Source organism: Python bivittatus, unplaced genomic scaffold, assembly GCF_059951505.1.
Source record: "Python bivittatus isolate LINGU-HERP-01145 unplaced genomic scaffold, Pbiv_v1 ctg000980_np1212, whole genome shotgun sequence".
In the NCBI taxonomy this organism is placed as follows: Eukaryota; Metazoa; Chordata; class Lepidosauria; order Squamata; family Pythonidae; genus Python; species Python bivittatus.
The window spans coordinates 46610186-46625088 of NW_028277125.1; the positions used below are offsets into that span (position 1 = coordinate 46610186).

The 14903-nt window shown below is 36.2% G+C and overlaps 1 protein-coding gene and 1 long non-coding RNA gene across 4 annotated transcripts in view; one reads left to right on the plus strand and one right to left on the minus strand.

Annotated features, from left to right (window-relative positions):
• Nucleotides 1–11765, plus strand: part of SFXN2 (sideroflexin 2) — a 34187-nt gene extending 22422 nt beyond the window's left edge. For all 3 annotated transcript variants that reach the window (XM_015888737.3, XM_007421036.4, XM_025169130.2), the window contains 5 exons: nt 2863–2929; nt 4256–4305; nt 6259–6308; nt 6906–6953; nt 7940–11765. In XM_015888737.3, the coding sequence (XP_015744223.2) occupies nt 2863–2929; nt 4256–4305; nt 6259–6308; nt 6906–6953; nt 7940–8039 (315 nt within the window). In that variant the 3' untranslated portion in view covers nt 8040–11765. The remainder of the gene's footprint in view (nt 1–2862; nt 2930–4255; nt 4306–6258; nt 6309–6905; nt 6954–7939) is intronic.
• Nucleotides 1–14903, minus strand: part of LOC112541114 (uncharacterized) — a 39369-nt gene that overhangs the window by 4724 nt on the left and 19742 nt on the right. The gene's annotated exons all lie outside the window — the stretch shown is intronic.

A 14903-nucleotide genomic window follows, 5' to 3' on the forward strand; every position in this document is an offset into this window, starting at 1 on the left:
CCTTGCTTTTTCCTCTTTTTCTAAAATACATTCTGGCTGTTTTTTGTGTTCTATATTTCATTTCTTTATATTGTTTTATAATCAAATAATGTTTTATAAATTTTAATTTAAAAAAGTAAAGAATGTGCCACGGTTACTTCTAAAAGGTCAGTTCCATGCATATAGGATAGCAAGGAAGAAAAGGCAGAGTTTTTCTTGGGAGCAGTAATCTGTCAGACAATTTAGGATGATGGAGCCCAGTTAGTGAAGATTAGAGATAGGGGTATTTCTAGATATTAGAGTAGAAAATTAAGATAGTCACAGTGGTGGAAACTTGCAGAGGAGTAGCAGATCTATTACGTTATTCCTCCTTTTCTTACTTTAACAAAACACATTTCTTTTTCTTTCATTTCATTTGTTAAGTTACACTCTGCTATTTATTTCTCTTCTATTCCAAGTCACAGTCACCATATGGCCCCATAGATATTACCTTTAGCCACCCAGCATGTTTTAGTCAACTGGTGTTTTCACATAATGCTTCTTAGTAAGTTAGAGAAGTTGTAGATTAGGTTGCCAGCCAAACCACATACAGCATTCCCTGTTAGTGGTAAGGACATCAGTATCATGTTTTGGCATGTTTGGGCCAAATGCCACCAAGCCCAGTTTAACTTGCAATCATGTTCATGCTATTCTATGTAACTAAGATTTTCAGTCTAAATACTACCTTACAAGTCACCATACTGTTGCCCACCAATTAGTAGGTGTATGCAGCATGCTAATGTATACTCAGAATGCATCCCATAGTGGCCACCAAGAGAAACAAAATGCAGGATTAAAATGAGCTTTCTGAGATAATTACCTTGGTTTCAATCACTATGATGGTCATTATGAGGTTCTTCATGAAAGCTCAGCTGTTTCTTGGGTTTATGACAGGATAAGCAACCCTTGGTCAGTGTATTATTTTGTACCAGCTAGTTGAAAATTATTCTTAACTGTAGATTAGTAGTCAACAACTCCTGATTTTAAGGCCACGTGAAAATACCTTAGTGCAGGTTAAATGTGTTTTTTTAGGTTGCCCCAATTTCAGTCCAAAAGTCTCCACTCTTGTCAACATTGATATGCATTCTCTAGTCCAAGTCTGACAAAAATAAAGTTCCATCATCCAAGCTGCAAATAAATTTGTTTCAGTCCTCAATGCTCATGATGCCACCACCCTGTCTCAGACACAAGTGGGTTTAAAACACTACCTTCAAGCTCTTGCCTCATATTGTAAAGACTCATCCTCATTTATGCCAAAACAAAGGTACTGGTCTTCCTGGAGAGGCTTGCAAGATGTAGATATTACTGGAAAGATAATGACATCTTTGAACACAGTTTAGAATCTACATTTTGCTAGGAACAGAGGTGGTAGCTATATTTGTCTCACTATAAATATTTTTAGTCTAAGCTTCCATTTGGCTTGGAAGTTTGTAATTATAAAGATCCCAAGCCTCCAGAAGTGGTACAATCTAAATTTCTAAGAATTCCTCTGAGTCACTCTAATTCTTTATTGCATGTGGAATTTAGACTAGCTTCTCTAGAGACTCACATGCAGTTCCATTGTTGAAAATTCTGGCTAAAATTTATTTTCACTCATGGTTCCCTTGCCTCTTCAGTCCTCTTGGACAGCTATCTGTCATCCTGGAAGAAAAGCATTGAAGTGGATCTCATATATTGTAAATTGTAAGCCCAATGTTTGATCTTACTTGATCTTACTGAGAGAACTAAAACTGAGCTGATGCAAGATGTATTCAACACTGATAACCAAAAATATCTGAATACAACCCTCACCTATTATAAAGGCAGTCTTTTTGGAGGACTTTTCACTTCAGCAATTATTTAGTTAATATCTTGTGTTTGCCACACCCAAGAGCCTTTTCTTTGGCCAGATTTTATGCTCTGATTTCCATGTTGCCCGTAAGAGAATTTTTAAAATGCAAGAGCATGTCTGCCTATGCTCAGTAGGAGAAATTGAGATGGTTATGCATTTTTGCTGTGTTCCCTGTTCTGTATAGATTGGAGCATAGATATTATAATGCTCCTTTTATCCAATTGCTTTGGTAGGCCAGATGAAGAAAACACTTTCTTCTTAGCAGCAGATTTTTCTCTAAGGAAGACTAGTAGGGTTGCCAAATTTTACTATATGGAGGTTATTGTTTTAGATTCTTTTTTCTTCTTCCTTTTTGTATGTTGTTTGGAGATGGTTGGAGTCGGATGGCATCTACATTGAATAAATACGTTAAAAACAATTTAGTTTAATTTAATTGTTTGAGAATTTTCTTTTCACTGCCTTTTGATTGCCTTCCTAATTATATGTAACTGACTGGTCTTTGCCTATAAATAAAATACATATTTAAACTTATTTAACATCTCCTTGGAAAAATGTAAAGAACATCTTGGTCAACAGGAGCATTTGTAGTTAATGAATTGATCCCACTTTGTTCCACTATTTTTGGATCATGTGAGTTCTCTGCTAATAACATTTGCAAAAAATCCTACCTGCCCCTTCTTACATGCAGCTGTAATCCAGATCAAAATATTCTAGCTACAAAGGCTCTCTTGATTGCTTTTTTTTTTAAATGTGTACCTTTAATATGTTGTGGTTTTAAATGCAGTTGGATGTTCCTGGTCCATTCCTTGCCAACAGGAGATATCACTGGCTTTAATGAGCACTCCTAGTAAGCATTTTGCACAGTGTTAGCATAGGTATGGGGGAAGTTGCCATTTAGGATTGTCCCCCCAGTGTTGCCCTGCTTCTGAGGCTGGGTATTCTGCAATAATGGGACTTGTTTGTATTGTCATATTTCATTGCTGTTTGTTTGTTTGTTTGTTTGTTTGTTTTAGAGAGCTGCAGTCAAGGGAATAACTCAGGTGGTGGTTTCCCGCATTTTTATGGCTGCTCCTGGCATGAGTAAGCACTAAGTATTTCTCTTTTGTTGGACTATAGTTTAGCAAGCTTATTTAGAGGTGGGCATCAGAAGATAGGTATCCAGTACAAACTCTGTTGATAAAAAATTATGAAATGTGCATCATGACATCAGAACACTAACTCCAGCATTTCATTCTTGTGTCCTGATATCAGATGCAAGTATATAGTCATGTGGTTGATATCATAATGTACATTTCATCATTCACCCCCCTTGCATTGTCCTCTAGTGCAACAGCCTCCAACTTGGTGGCCTCCATATGTGCTGGAACTAAAACACCAAGGATTACCAGCCAACTTGATTGCTGATTATGTTGGCTGGGAATCCTTGGAATTCTATGCTAACACACTAGAGGACTTCCCATTGGTGAAAGCTATTCTGGTGGGTTGCACTAAAAGGCTCTTGAAATTATATTTGGAATTGGCCCTCATTTGTTATGATCTTTACAAGCTAGTATGTACTCTAATGAGCCAATTAGTCAGATCCTGCTCCACATTAAAGTCATAATTAGCTTCCCCAATGGTGCCCTTCAAGGTGATAACTAACACTTCCATTACCTTCAGCCAACGGGGGATGATTGGGACTGTCATCTACCCATTTAGAGAGGCCAGGTAGAGGAATTTCTAAACTTTCAAGTCCTTGGGGCTAAGTCCTCTGAGCACCAAGGACTCCACAGTTCAACCCTGAGCTACATATATTCTCTTCTATTGGAATTTCTAAACTGTAGTATTAATTTATTTAGGTTGTTAAAATTCAGATTTAAAACAAGCTTTGGAGCAAAATCCATTATTAATATTTTAACTCTGTGTATGTGTGTGCGTGTATGTGCATGCACGCATGTGCTAAGATGTGTTAGTGGTCTTCTTTAGTATTGTTAACATAGCTACTTCATTTAAGGTGCCAACATAATGCATGAAAACAAAAAGGACTTGTTAAATTGCCTAGTTTCAAATATGGTAAGCTTTTGATCATGTATTGATTATAAACCTTTTAAAATGTTATTATGAGCCATAATGCAAACACTCAAAAGTGTGATCAGGGCTGTTACTGAATGATATTATGTTCTATTTCTCTTGGGAAATAAGAACCTACCAGATTTTCTGTAACATATTGCATTAGTTCCTTTAAATAAGGATACATTAGGATTATTAAGACTTAAGAATTATCCCAGAACATGGGAAGAAATTGTATGTGACTGAAAGAATGATTAGTAGTTGGCCACTCCAGTTCATCTTATTTATTATATCACTGAATGGAGATGTAGGGTAGAGATGATCCAAATGAAAATAACATCATTTTTTTCTTTTTAGTTTTCTTGCCCATTATCATGGAGGCATTAGAGAAATATCCATTCATGAAGGTAAATTGCTTAGAAAATGGAGTGAATTAGTTTGTTGTTGCTGTTGTTAAACAATAAGGAACCAGAAATTCTATATAGTTATGCAGATAATTAGAGACCTACAAGAAGATCTATGTATTCCTCACTTTGGCAATACACTGCATTTGTTAAATGTTTGCAATAGATCATCTGCACATAACTTGATAGCAGATCTGCTGCTGCCAGCAGGAACAAGAAGAAAAACAAGGCAAGCCTCCAGTAGGGAACAAAGCAATTGGAACAAGTTGTTTTTAATTTTGGCTGTTTTTATTGTTTTTTACTCTGTTTTAATTGTTAGCAGCCCAGGGTCATGTATATGAGATAGGTAGCCTATGTGTTTATTATATAAATAATTTTTTTTAAGTCATTATGAAAGGACCCAAAAAAGGATCTAGTTGCTACTGCACAAAATTATATCAAATACTAGAAAAAGCTTGTTTGCTATCATTGGTTTGCATACCACAGTAAGCCATAGTGTAGTTGGTTGGGTTTGGGCTTAGCAAGCTGTCTGAATTCAGCCAGTGGTAATTTATTCAGGAAGCCATTTTAAACCTGCTGTGGCTTAGCATGATATGAGAATCCAATCAATGATAGTAACTGGATGAAAAAACAAGTTTCCACTATAACAGCATGAAGTTGCCAGTTCATATTTTACAGTTTGGTAGCCATCTGTTAAATGCATCTATTCAATAGAATCATTCTGCAGAATGAATCTATGAGTATCCTATTTAACCTAAAATTTCACTTCCCAGAAGCCCTGTAGTACCCAAGGTTCTGATTGGATATTGTTCAGAAGAATAAGTTATTTTTCTACTTACTTATTTGCTTATTTATTAAAATGTGTACAATCAAACTCAGTGATTTACAGTACTAGAACATCTAGCAAGAAGACAATACATTAAAACATCCACAATAAAAACTAAAACAAGAAACCAAGTTCTAACCACAGTAACTAAAAAAACAATAAAATCAGACAAGTTTAGACATCCTATCATTCACTATAGGCCCTCCAGAACAACTCAGTTTTCAAAGCTTTCTGGTAGGCCAAAACTGTGGGGCCAACCTGATTTCTAATGGGAGGTTGTTCTGTAATATAAGTGCTGCTACTAAAAAGCAGCACCTACAAGACTCCACTCCATGTACTTCACAGAAAGTGAGGATCACCAGCAGTTTCTCCCAGATGCAAGTTGGGTGGGTTGATTCCCCCTGGAGGAAATTGTCCTGCAAGTACCTCAGTGCAGAGCCACACCGGCTTTATGACCTGCACTTTGACTCATACCCAGCTAATAGGAAGCCATTGCAGAAACTAGAACACAGGTATAATATAAGAGTCAACTAATATCAGGCAACTGCATTCTGGACTCTGGCCTTATTGCAGTCTTGTTGTCTTCTAAGACAGCCCCATGTAGACCATATTGCAGTAGTCCTGATGTGTAGTGATGTACCCCAAGTTGAACAAAGCTCTCCCAGGTCACAGCCTCCATTTGCTTACATAGCAGGAGCCACTAGTCAGGAAGACCCCCAAATCACAGACCTACTCCTTTAGGGGCAGTGCCATCCCTTGAGAGACAATAATAGAACAGCCACAGTACCTCAATGAACAAGCAGCAACTCTGTCTTTGCTTGAATTCAGCCTTTTTGTCCCATCCAGTTCTTAAAAGCTTCCAGACACCAGGATAAGACCTTGATAGCATCTCCTCACTAGCCTAGGGTAGTGATGTACAATTGGATATCAGCATATTGCTGATACTAAATCCTAAACTGACAGATGACCTCTTTCAGCAACTTAATGTAGGAACATTGTGTTCTTAGATCCCAAAAGAAAAGAGATGTGTATTGTTTATTTTCTTTATGATCTCAGCATTAATTCTAGGAACTAAAAGTTTGAATTCTCACTTTCTTGGCATCATGTCACCCATGTTGCTTTCTTGACAGAAAATCCAGGTTCTCCATGCTCCCTTGCAAACAGTTCTTGTTGGAGGGTTGTAAGTATGCTATATCTCATATTACTTTAAATATAAGAGGCCAGTTTCATTTGAAAGAATGCTTAAAAGCTGCATTGGGAAAAAGTAAAGTTAAATCTCCCTGAAGTCAAGTGTAATTCCTGGTGATTTCCTAAAGCTATCTACAAAGCTTAAGGCACCCATTTTGTAAGGAATCTGGTTACAGAAGTGATATTGGAAGGCTACAATTTGTGCACCACTGCACTAAGACATAATGTGGCTTTATTTGGTTTGGCATAGTGAGTTATGTGAACCCAAGCACTGTGGTTTGAAAACTATGATTTATGGCATTATGTGTGGGATATTTAAGAAACAATGGTTTAATTGCTTAATGCTTGGTTAAGCAAACATGGCTAAATGCAAATTTACTCTGTATTTGTATGTAGAAAGGGATGTGTTTGTATTGCATGTGGGAATGGGCATTGGACAGCTAGAAGATCCAGTGCATCTTATTGTGAAGAATCCTGCCAGAGGTGTAACTTCTGCCTGGCTGTTTGAAGCTGAGAGAGCAGTTCTGGATTCCCTGTGGAGAAAACAAATGTTGGCCTTTCTTTTTAATGGTCTGCCTTTGCCTTGCAGCCTTGTGTTCATGGTCCCAGTTGCCTGTGCACTTTTCCCACAGAGAAGGTACCAATCTCTTTCCTCTATCATTTTGTCCCTCCTGACTGCCCTATATAATTTTGGCATAATCTGAGCTGGGAAGGCATGGGACAGGAGGGATGGGGGGCAGGACCATATCTGAAATAAAGTTATCCATGGGGATCCTTGGAATCGAGTAAGGAAACTGCAAGATGACACAAAATCCACCCCCTATCTACTTGCATGTGAATGTCACAACATGCTTTGGTGTCATTGTGGCTAACTGCAGTCAGCTATGCAATTATTAGTTTGGATACAAATCCCATCAACAATGGCTATGCTGGCTCTGGATGATGAGGGTCATTCCAATCCTTCTGGAATGCACCAAGTTGAAAAAGACTAATGTAAGAATGATTCCTTTTCTTCTAGACAGGAATTATTTATGCTGATGTGCGACAGGTGGTTTCACCTACATACTTGGAGTAATTCTTTTCTGTGGTATATTTCTGCCCATTCATACACATTCTCTTTTAAAGATGAAACTCTGAAAACATCTAATACATAATTTGTTCCCAAATCCAGCCACAGGAAGCTGTGATTGTGACTTACATGCTGACTTTCTGCTCAGTTGTACTTGAATCCCAGGCCAGTTGTAAAAAAGAGACCTTGTAACAGTCATATTTGGTTAGGGCATTCTGTGGACTCTAAATACCATTCTGTGATCAGGGCTGGCCCAAGACAGTTTTCTGCATGAAGAAGAGAAGTGATTGGCACACATATCCCCAGTCCTGTTATTTCAGTGCCACCCTGCTTGATTATTGTGGCTATGCTCATTTCATAGGAGAAACAGTGAATTTTGCAAGTAAAACTATCAGCTCAGTCTTACACCAAGGTTAATGTGGCAGAGCTCTCAATCTTATTTTTGTCTCCTCAGCCAGTATCACACCATCCTAATAATACTCTGTCTTTGGGCCAGTACCAAGCAGCCTATAGCACATAGGGGAACAATGTGTTTTCTTCTTTTTTCTTTCTAGTTCAATTGCACTTTCACACCTGGAGCCGGATCTCAGAGAACAAATTGTGGCTGAACATGGGGACAAAGTGACTTTTGCCTATTTTAACAAGGGATTATGAGTGAGAACTGCCTGAACTTGGTGCATTATCCCACTTTGGACTCCATCTCCTGGACAACACCCTGATAGGATGTTGTCAGGAACAGAGCTCAGAATATTCTAGAAAGAGCAGCACTCCATCTCCATTCTTCTTTTCCCTGTGTGAGTGTTTGTATGTGTCTGTGTGTAGAGAGAAATCTGGGCAAATCTGAGCTTTTCTTTCTGCCCTATCTGCATGGTGACAAATAGTCTGGGTTTTAGAATGTGTCATTTTCTGCTTTGTGGCAATGGTGAGAATGAATCACTTGTGGTTGATGATGTTCAGAAATGGAATTATTCTGAAGCAGTTGTTCCAAGCCTTAAGACCTCCTTGGTCCTTTGTGAACACAAAATATTTCCTGAACCATGTTCCTCTCTGTTTTGAAGGCCATACCTAAGTGTCTCTAATCCAAAAAGGAGCCTGCAACCCTATACACATTTACTCAGGAGCAAGATTCATATAACTCAGGAGAGTTACTTCTGAAAAGATATGCATAGCACTGCATTCTGATTTAGGAATTAATTTTTGATATCAGTCTATCCTACTTCACCGGTCATAAATTCTACATTTTAACTGAACCAGATTATATTGTTAAAACTTTCCATTAATCAGTGTATATATGATTATATTACCATGCTTAAATTGACAAAATAGAATTTTGTTCATTCTGTCTGTATATTCTCATCTAGCTACCTAATGCATTGTTGTATTAATTACTAACAAATATGTTAATTAAGAGCTAATTCAGAACTTTGTTAGATAGCATGGTTATGCAGTCTTGCAACAGATGTAGCATCCTTTACATTTAAACTATCTAGCAGTTCAGTTTGGTGACCTTATCTTCAATCATGTACAAATAAGCACTATATATAATTTGTGAAAATAGCTGGTCTGCTTGGTTTTTATCTGCTCCTAAACTTGTAATTTTTCTTAATTCATAATGTTGTATAAGAATTATGACTAGAAAGGTCTAGCATTCTTTTCCCATAGTGCACTGGAAGATACCCCTAGGAAGCCCTTAAATTGGACATGAAAGTGTACAAATAAGAGTCTTCACTTTGCAGGATATTCTTTGCTGCATATTTCAAAGGTTAGCTTTCCTTCATCTGATTAATTAGCCTGAAAGCATGAGAATCCAGACATGTGGCTTGCACCTATGGGAAGAGAGGGCCCTTTTCTAGAGCTATTTTTATTGTCCTTAAAATCATGGTGGACCAAATTTAGTGACCCAGCACAGGGGAAAAAAAGAACTTTAGGCTTGAGAAAAACTCCAAGAATTAGGCAGAAGTTTTTGTTGTTGTTGTTCAGTCGTTAAGTTGTGTCCGACTCTTCGTGACCCCATGAACCATATTGCGCCAGGCCTTCCTGTCCTTCACTGCCTCCCTGAGTTTGCTCAGTTTCATGCTCATTGCTTCAGTGATGCTATCTAACCATCTCATCCTCTGCCGTCCTCTTCTCCTTTTGCCTTCAATCTTTCCCAGCATCAGGGTCTTTTCCAAAGACTCCTCTCTTCGCATTAGGTGACCAAAGTATCTGAGCTTGAGCTTCATTATCAGTCCTTCCAATGAGCAATCAGGGTTGATTTCCTTTAAGATTGACTGGTGGCAGAAGTTTAGAAACAGGAATTTTTTAAAAAATAAAATGAAAGAACTTTTAGCCGAGATGTTGCTATTAGGAACCTAAACAAGTAACTCACCAAAGTAGCATGCAGGGGTAGGGCAAGGGCCACCTGGAGCTCCTTAGTATGGTTTAGCCTTGACATTTTGCAATCACTCAAAGGGAAAGGAAGCTTTTACAACCTGAGGTATTAATCTGAAGGGCAACTTGCCTGAGGTGACCCGATTGTGAACCATCCCAATGATTACTGCATGTACCTTTTACAGGGCCAGATTAAGGCCAACTGGTGCCCTAAGCAGAGCCCAACAATGGTGCCTCTTGGCCCTTCCATTGCTTAACTGACAAGATATTAAGACTCAGTAAGTGCTGAAAACTTATTTTCTGTGTGGCAGTTAGAGTTAAAGGCATGATAGCCAAGGGAAAAACTCTGTGGTGTCCCCTTGGTGCCCTAAGCCCATGCTTATTTTGCTCAGTGGTTAATCCAGGGTTGATCTTATGTACCTATGGATACTTGGACCTACTTCCTAGTCAGGAAGATATTGAAGAGATGGAGAGAAGATTGATTTTATCACAGAAGGCAGCTGATATTCAAAAGCATTTTGAACGAGGAGCATAGAAACTGATTAACTTATTCTCTACAAATTTATCTAGTTCTTTTAAAAAAGCCATTTTATAGTCAGTGGTTTTCACCATGTCTTTCGACAGCAAATCCTGTACATTAGTACCATTAAGAAATATTTCCTTTTCTCTGTTGTGAATTTCCTATTAATTGGTTTCATCGAATGAATCCAAAGGCTAGTTGTTATAAATGAAGAAATTACCCTTCTCTTCACATTTTCTCCACACCATGCATAGTTTTATATTTTCTCTTACTGCTTTTTTTGGTTCAAGTCACAAATGTTTGTAGCCTTCTCTTATAAGAAAGATGCTCCAACTCTTTTTGGCATTATTTTTAGTTCTACAGTATTCTTTCTGAGATGACGTAACTCAAATGTTTATACTATATTACAGGTGTGACACGCTATGTATACAGTGACCTTACAAAAGCTTCCTTTTGGTCACTTTTCTAATAATTGCAAGTAACTTGGTGCTGTGTTTGCCTTTCTGGAAGAATCTCTACCAAACACTTTTTTTCTTTTTTGGCAAAATCTATATTCATCATAGAGGCAGAAAGTCTTTAGTAGAAGTGAAGCAGAGAAGTTACTCCAGGTGTCATATTGAATGCTAGGATATCAAATTTGGAGCCTACATAATTGTGTTGATTTTCTCATTTGTTTTAAAGAGGGATTTGTTTCCAGATGATTCAGCAATCACCCAACTTGTTGTCTCAGGGTCTTGTTGCTTCCTTAGCATTTTCTTTGTAAGCACATATTACAGCAGAATTTGTAGATGGATGAAGAAAACATCTTAAATTCTTTGCTCTGTTTTGAACCTCACAGATAGACAAAGTATCCATTCTTACCCATAGCCCACATCTGCACCATGGACAGTCCAGGTTTACCTTCCAGAAGATTGTTGTTACATAATGTATATGAAATCTGATGAATAGTTGAAATAAGTTTTATTTCATGAGTTTTGAATACTTTGTGTATGCCATCTTGCCCTTCTCCAATCTGACACCATCCAGATACGGAATTTCAACACATCTGGATGTACCATGCTGGAGAAGACTGTGCTTTATAAATTCCTATTCTTATGCAATCTATTTTTACACGCAGAATGTTTCAAAGGGAGCGGGTGAGATGCTACACAGGCTTTATTAATCCAGCATCTCTCCACACCTCTCACTGAAGAGTTGTTCATTTGATACACTTGGCCTAGCTAATGGTTGATCTGTCTTTTGCTGATAATAATTATATGCAACCCATTATTTTAAGCCTGGGACTTATCATGCATTATAATTATTGTGATTGAATGCAAACCTATCATTTTGCAAATAATTCTCTAAGTAAATGACAGACCATGACTATTGTTCTTTATGCTGGTGCTAGCCAAAATCTGATGTATTAGATAGCAACTACTGAAAGATTTTGGTAGTTTTGTTTTTCCTCTTGACCACTGAAAATGAAATAAAATGCTGTGATTTTAGAAGTTGTCTGACTTTTATAAATCTTGGAGGCTTCTGTTAGCTTGAGCAGAATCTGAACAGAGCTTCTGTTTTGTGGAAGATATTTGGCTGATTGTGAAGCTTGGGGCTGTAGAGTTACAAGTGCAGAAGAGACTTTGCACCTCCATAAAGATGGAAAGATGATCCATGGTCATTGTGGTTATGTATTACTTCCTATCTCTAAGACAGTACAGATAAGATTTGCTCACTGGGCACTGTAGATGGCTAACAATCCTAAATAAAACATATACAGTTAAATATCAGCTATCAGTGGCAAGTACAATTTCTTAGAAAAGTATTAAAGTAATAAAACTTGGGATGGAGAATTTAATACCAGGAGGAGATTTAAATATAAACACAGGCATCCCTTAGGGGAAAGCAGGCATTATAAAGTGCAAAAGAAAGTACCCGTAAGACTCTTGTTTGTTAACATTGGTGCAGACCCAAAGATGATGGACACATGGGAGATTATCAAGTCTTAGTCAAATTGATCCATATATTATTCAAATAGAAATAAATCCTATACTAGATTAGATTAAAGGTAGGTATCCAAATTACTAGTAAGACTAATCCAACAAACACTAATAGCACTTATTCTCATATCTGACCACATTCCAATGATCTTAGAAATAAAACTAGAACACACAGATTTTTTACATATTTCTCATGACTTAATCCATATTACTGACTATCCAATTAGAGAAAGAAGTTCTGTTCCTCCTCCGCAGTTCATTTTTTTCAAATGTTAAACACCTCTATTGATAATATGGGAAGCAGTGAAAGCAATAATAAGAGGGAATGTATTAATCAGAGAAGCATAAGTAAAAAGAAAAATTAATAGTTATATAAATTCAATTACAAAAGTAAAGAATCATTAGCAGAATATAGAATAGGTTCTTCAAAGGTCTATGAACTGCTATACTGAAAACAAAAGAATTATGTATTTTAGAGACCAATACAATTTCAACAAGCTTCTGTATTCAAAGCTAAAATGTTATGAGTTTGATAATAAGTCTATTAGCAAATAAGTTGAAAAAGGCAACAAAAATTCATAAAATTAATACAAGGCTCAAATAATTGTTAATACTAGTAATAGGATTTGTAAAAATTTTCAAAGACTTATATCCATCCAAACATCCAACATTAGAGGACATAAAGAATTATTTAGATAAATTGGCATTACCAATTTTATCAACACAAGATTCTGAACATCTAGACTGAATTAATAGCAGTTTTTCTGGATTAAAAAAATGGGAAATCACCAGGCCAGATGAATTTATCAATGAGTTCCATAGAATATTTTAATTCCAGAATTTTTACAAATACATAATCTATTACATCAAAGGAGAACCTTCCTGCTTCATGGTGAGAATCTAAAGTTACACTTATTTTAAAGCCAGGAAAAATGCACAGGGGGTTACTTTGTATAGGTTTATATCATTATTAAGCACAGATAATAAATTGTACTCAAAAGTATTAGTGGATCATCTCAATTTAATTATGGCTAGAATTATACATCCAGGTCAGTTTGGATTTATTCCAAAACAAAATATATCTAGCCCTAGTAGAAAGTTAACATAATCCCTTTCTGCAAAGAAATTTAACTCTCTTAACCATATGTTCTTTAGATATATGGAAAGCCTTTGATGGCATAGGATTATTCCTTAAAAATGTTCCTACAGAAATTTGAATTTAGCTGTAAATTTCAAAATATAAGACAATATCTATCAGTCTACAAGAGCAAAAGAAAGAACCAACAATTTTGATACAAAAGAATTTATCTTAGCAAGAGGCATTGAACAGGGATGTCCCTTTCTCATTTACTGTACAGTTTAATTTAATTATTTAATTAAATTATTTAATAATAATAATAAATTATTTGCATTATGTGCAAATGATCAAATCCAGGGGATTATAGAGGGCAAAAATTATCTATTGAATTTATTTGCTAGCAATATCATCATAACGTTCTCTAATTCACACTCTTCCCAATTTATTAAAAAGAATTTCAAGAATCTCCAACTTAATAAACAATTTTAAACGATCTACAATAGTTTGCATTCAAATACTACCTTATAAGTGTGTGTGTGTGTGTGCACGTGCGCGCACACACACATATATTCAATCTTTTGAAGTTCCCCTTGAACACAAAACTTTTAAATATTTAGGAATTAATATACCAAAGAATTCAAATAAGCTATTCAATAATAATTACAGCCCTAGGTATTTTAGGCTGTAAAACAGCAATAAAGAAGATGGCTCTTCCAAAACTGATGCGTCTATTTCAAACTCTTCCAAACAGATATTTCTATTTTTTTCCAAATGGCAAAAACAAAGGTTACCTTGTTTTAACTCAAGGTACAATGGAATAAAAGGAAACATTCAATATTTGTTGCAAAATAAAGGAAGATGGGCATACCTAGCTTAACAAGCAGCTCACTTGGCACATGTTAGTCCTTTATAATGGAAGATTCAACAAAACAGTTAAAATTGAAAATACTCAATTTCAGGGTAAGAATTTAAACTTTTCTCTCCCCAACAGACCTTCATAAAATAAATGAATTGAATAATAATTACACACAAATAATGTCCTGAATATGGAGAAAGAGGCTTTCAGGATTTATTCTTGGCTTTCTTCCCTTAATTTATCATATTCCAGATTAAAATAAAGCCTAGAGTCATACAACTGAAACCATGGAAAAAGAAGAGTCTTTATATAATAAAAGTTTTTTTGTTTTTACAAAACTTCAGTACCTTGTAATTTAGAGCAAGTTCAACAATTTCTGTGGAACAAAAAGTACCATGATTTTTGTAGTGTCAGATCAATTCAATTACAAAACTAAAAAGTGATGGCAATTACAAATTAATATCTGTATCTTTTTGAAAAAAATGTTTTTTTTTCACTGAAAACATAATTTCAAAAAACATACCAGATTTTATTTGAAATAGATTACAGTGAATCTACCACAGGACTAAAAGAAGCTCAGGACTTAGATTTAGAGATGCACATATATGATAATATAAGCCTCTATGGGAGCATAGGTGATCCTTATCACCATCTACAGAAAATATGTTTACATCAGCAGCATCAAACTTTTATAAGAATCTCATATATATCTTCC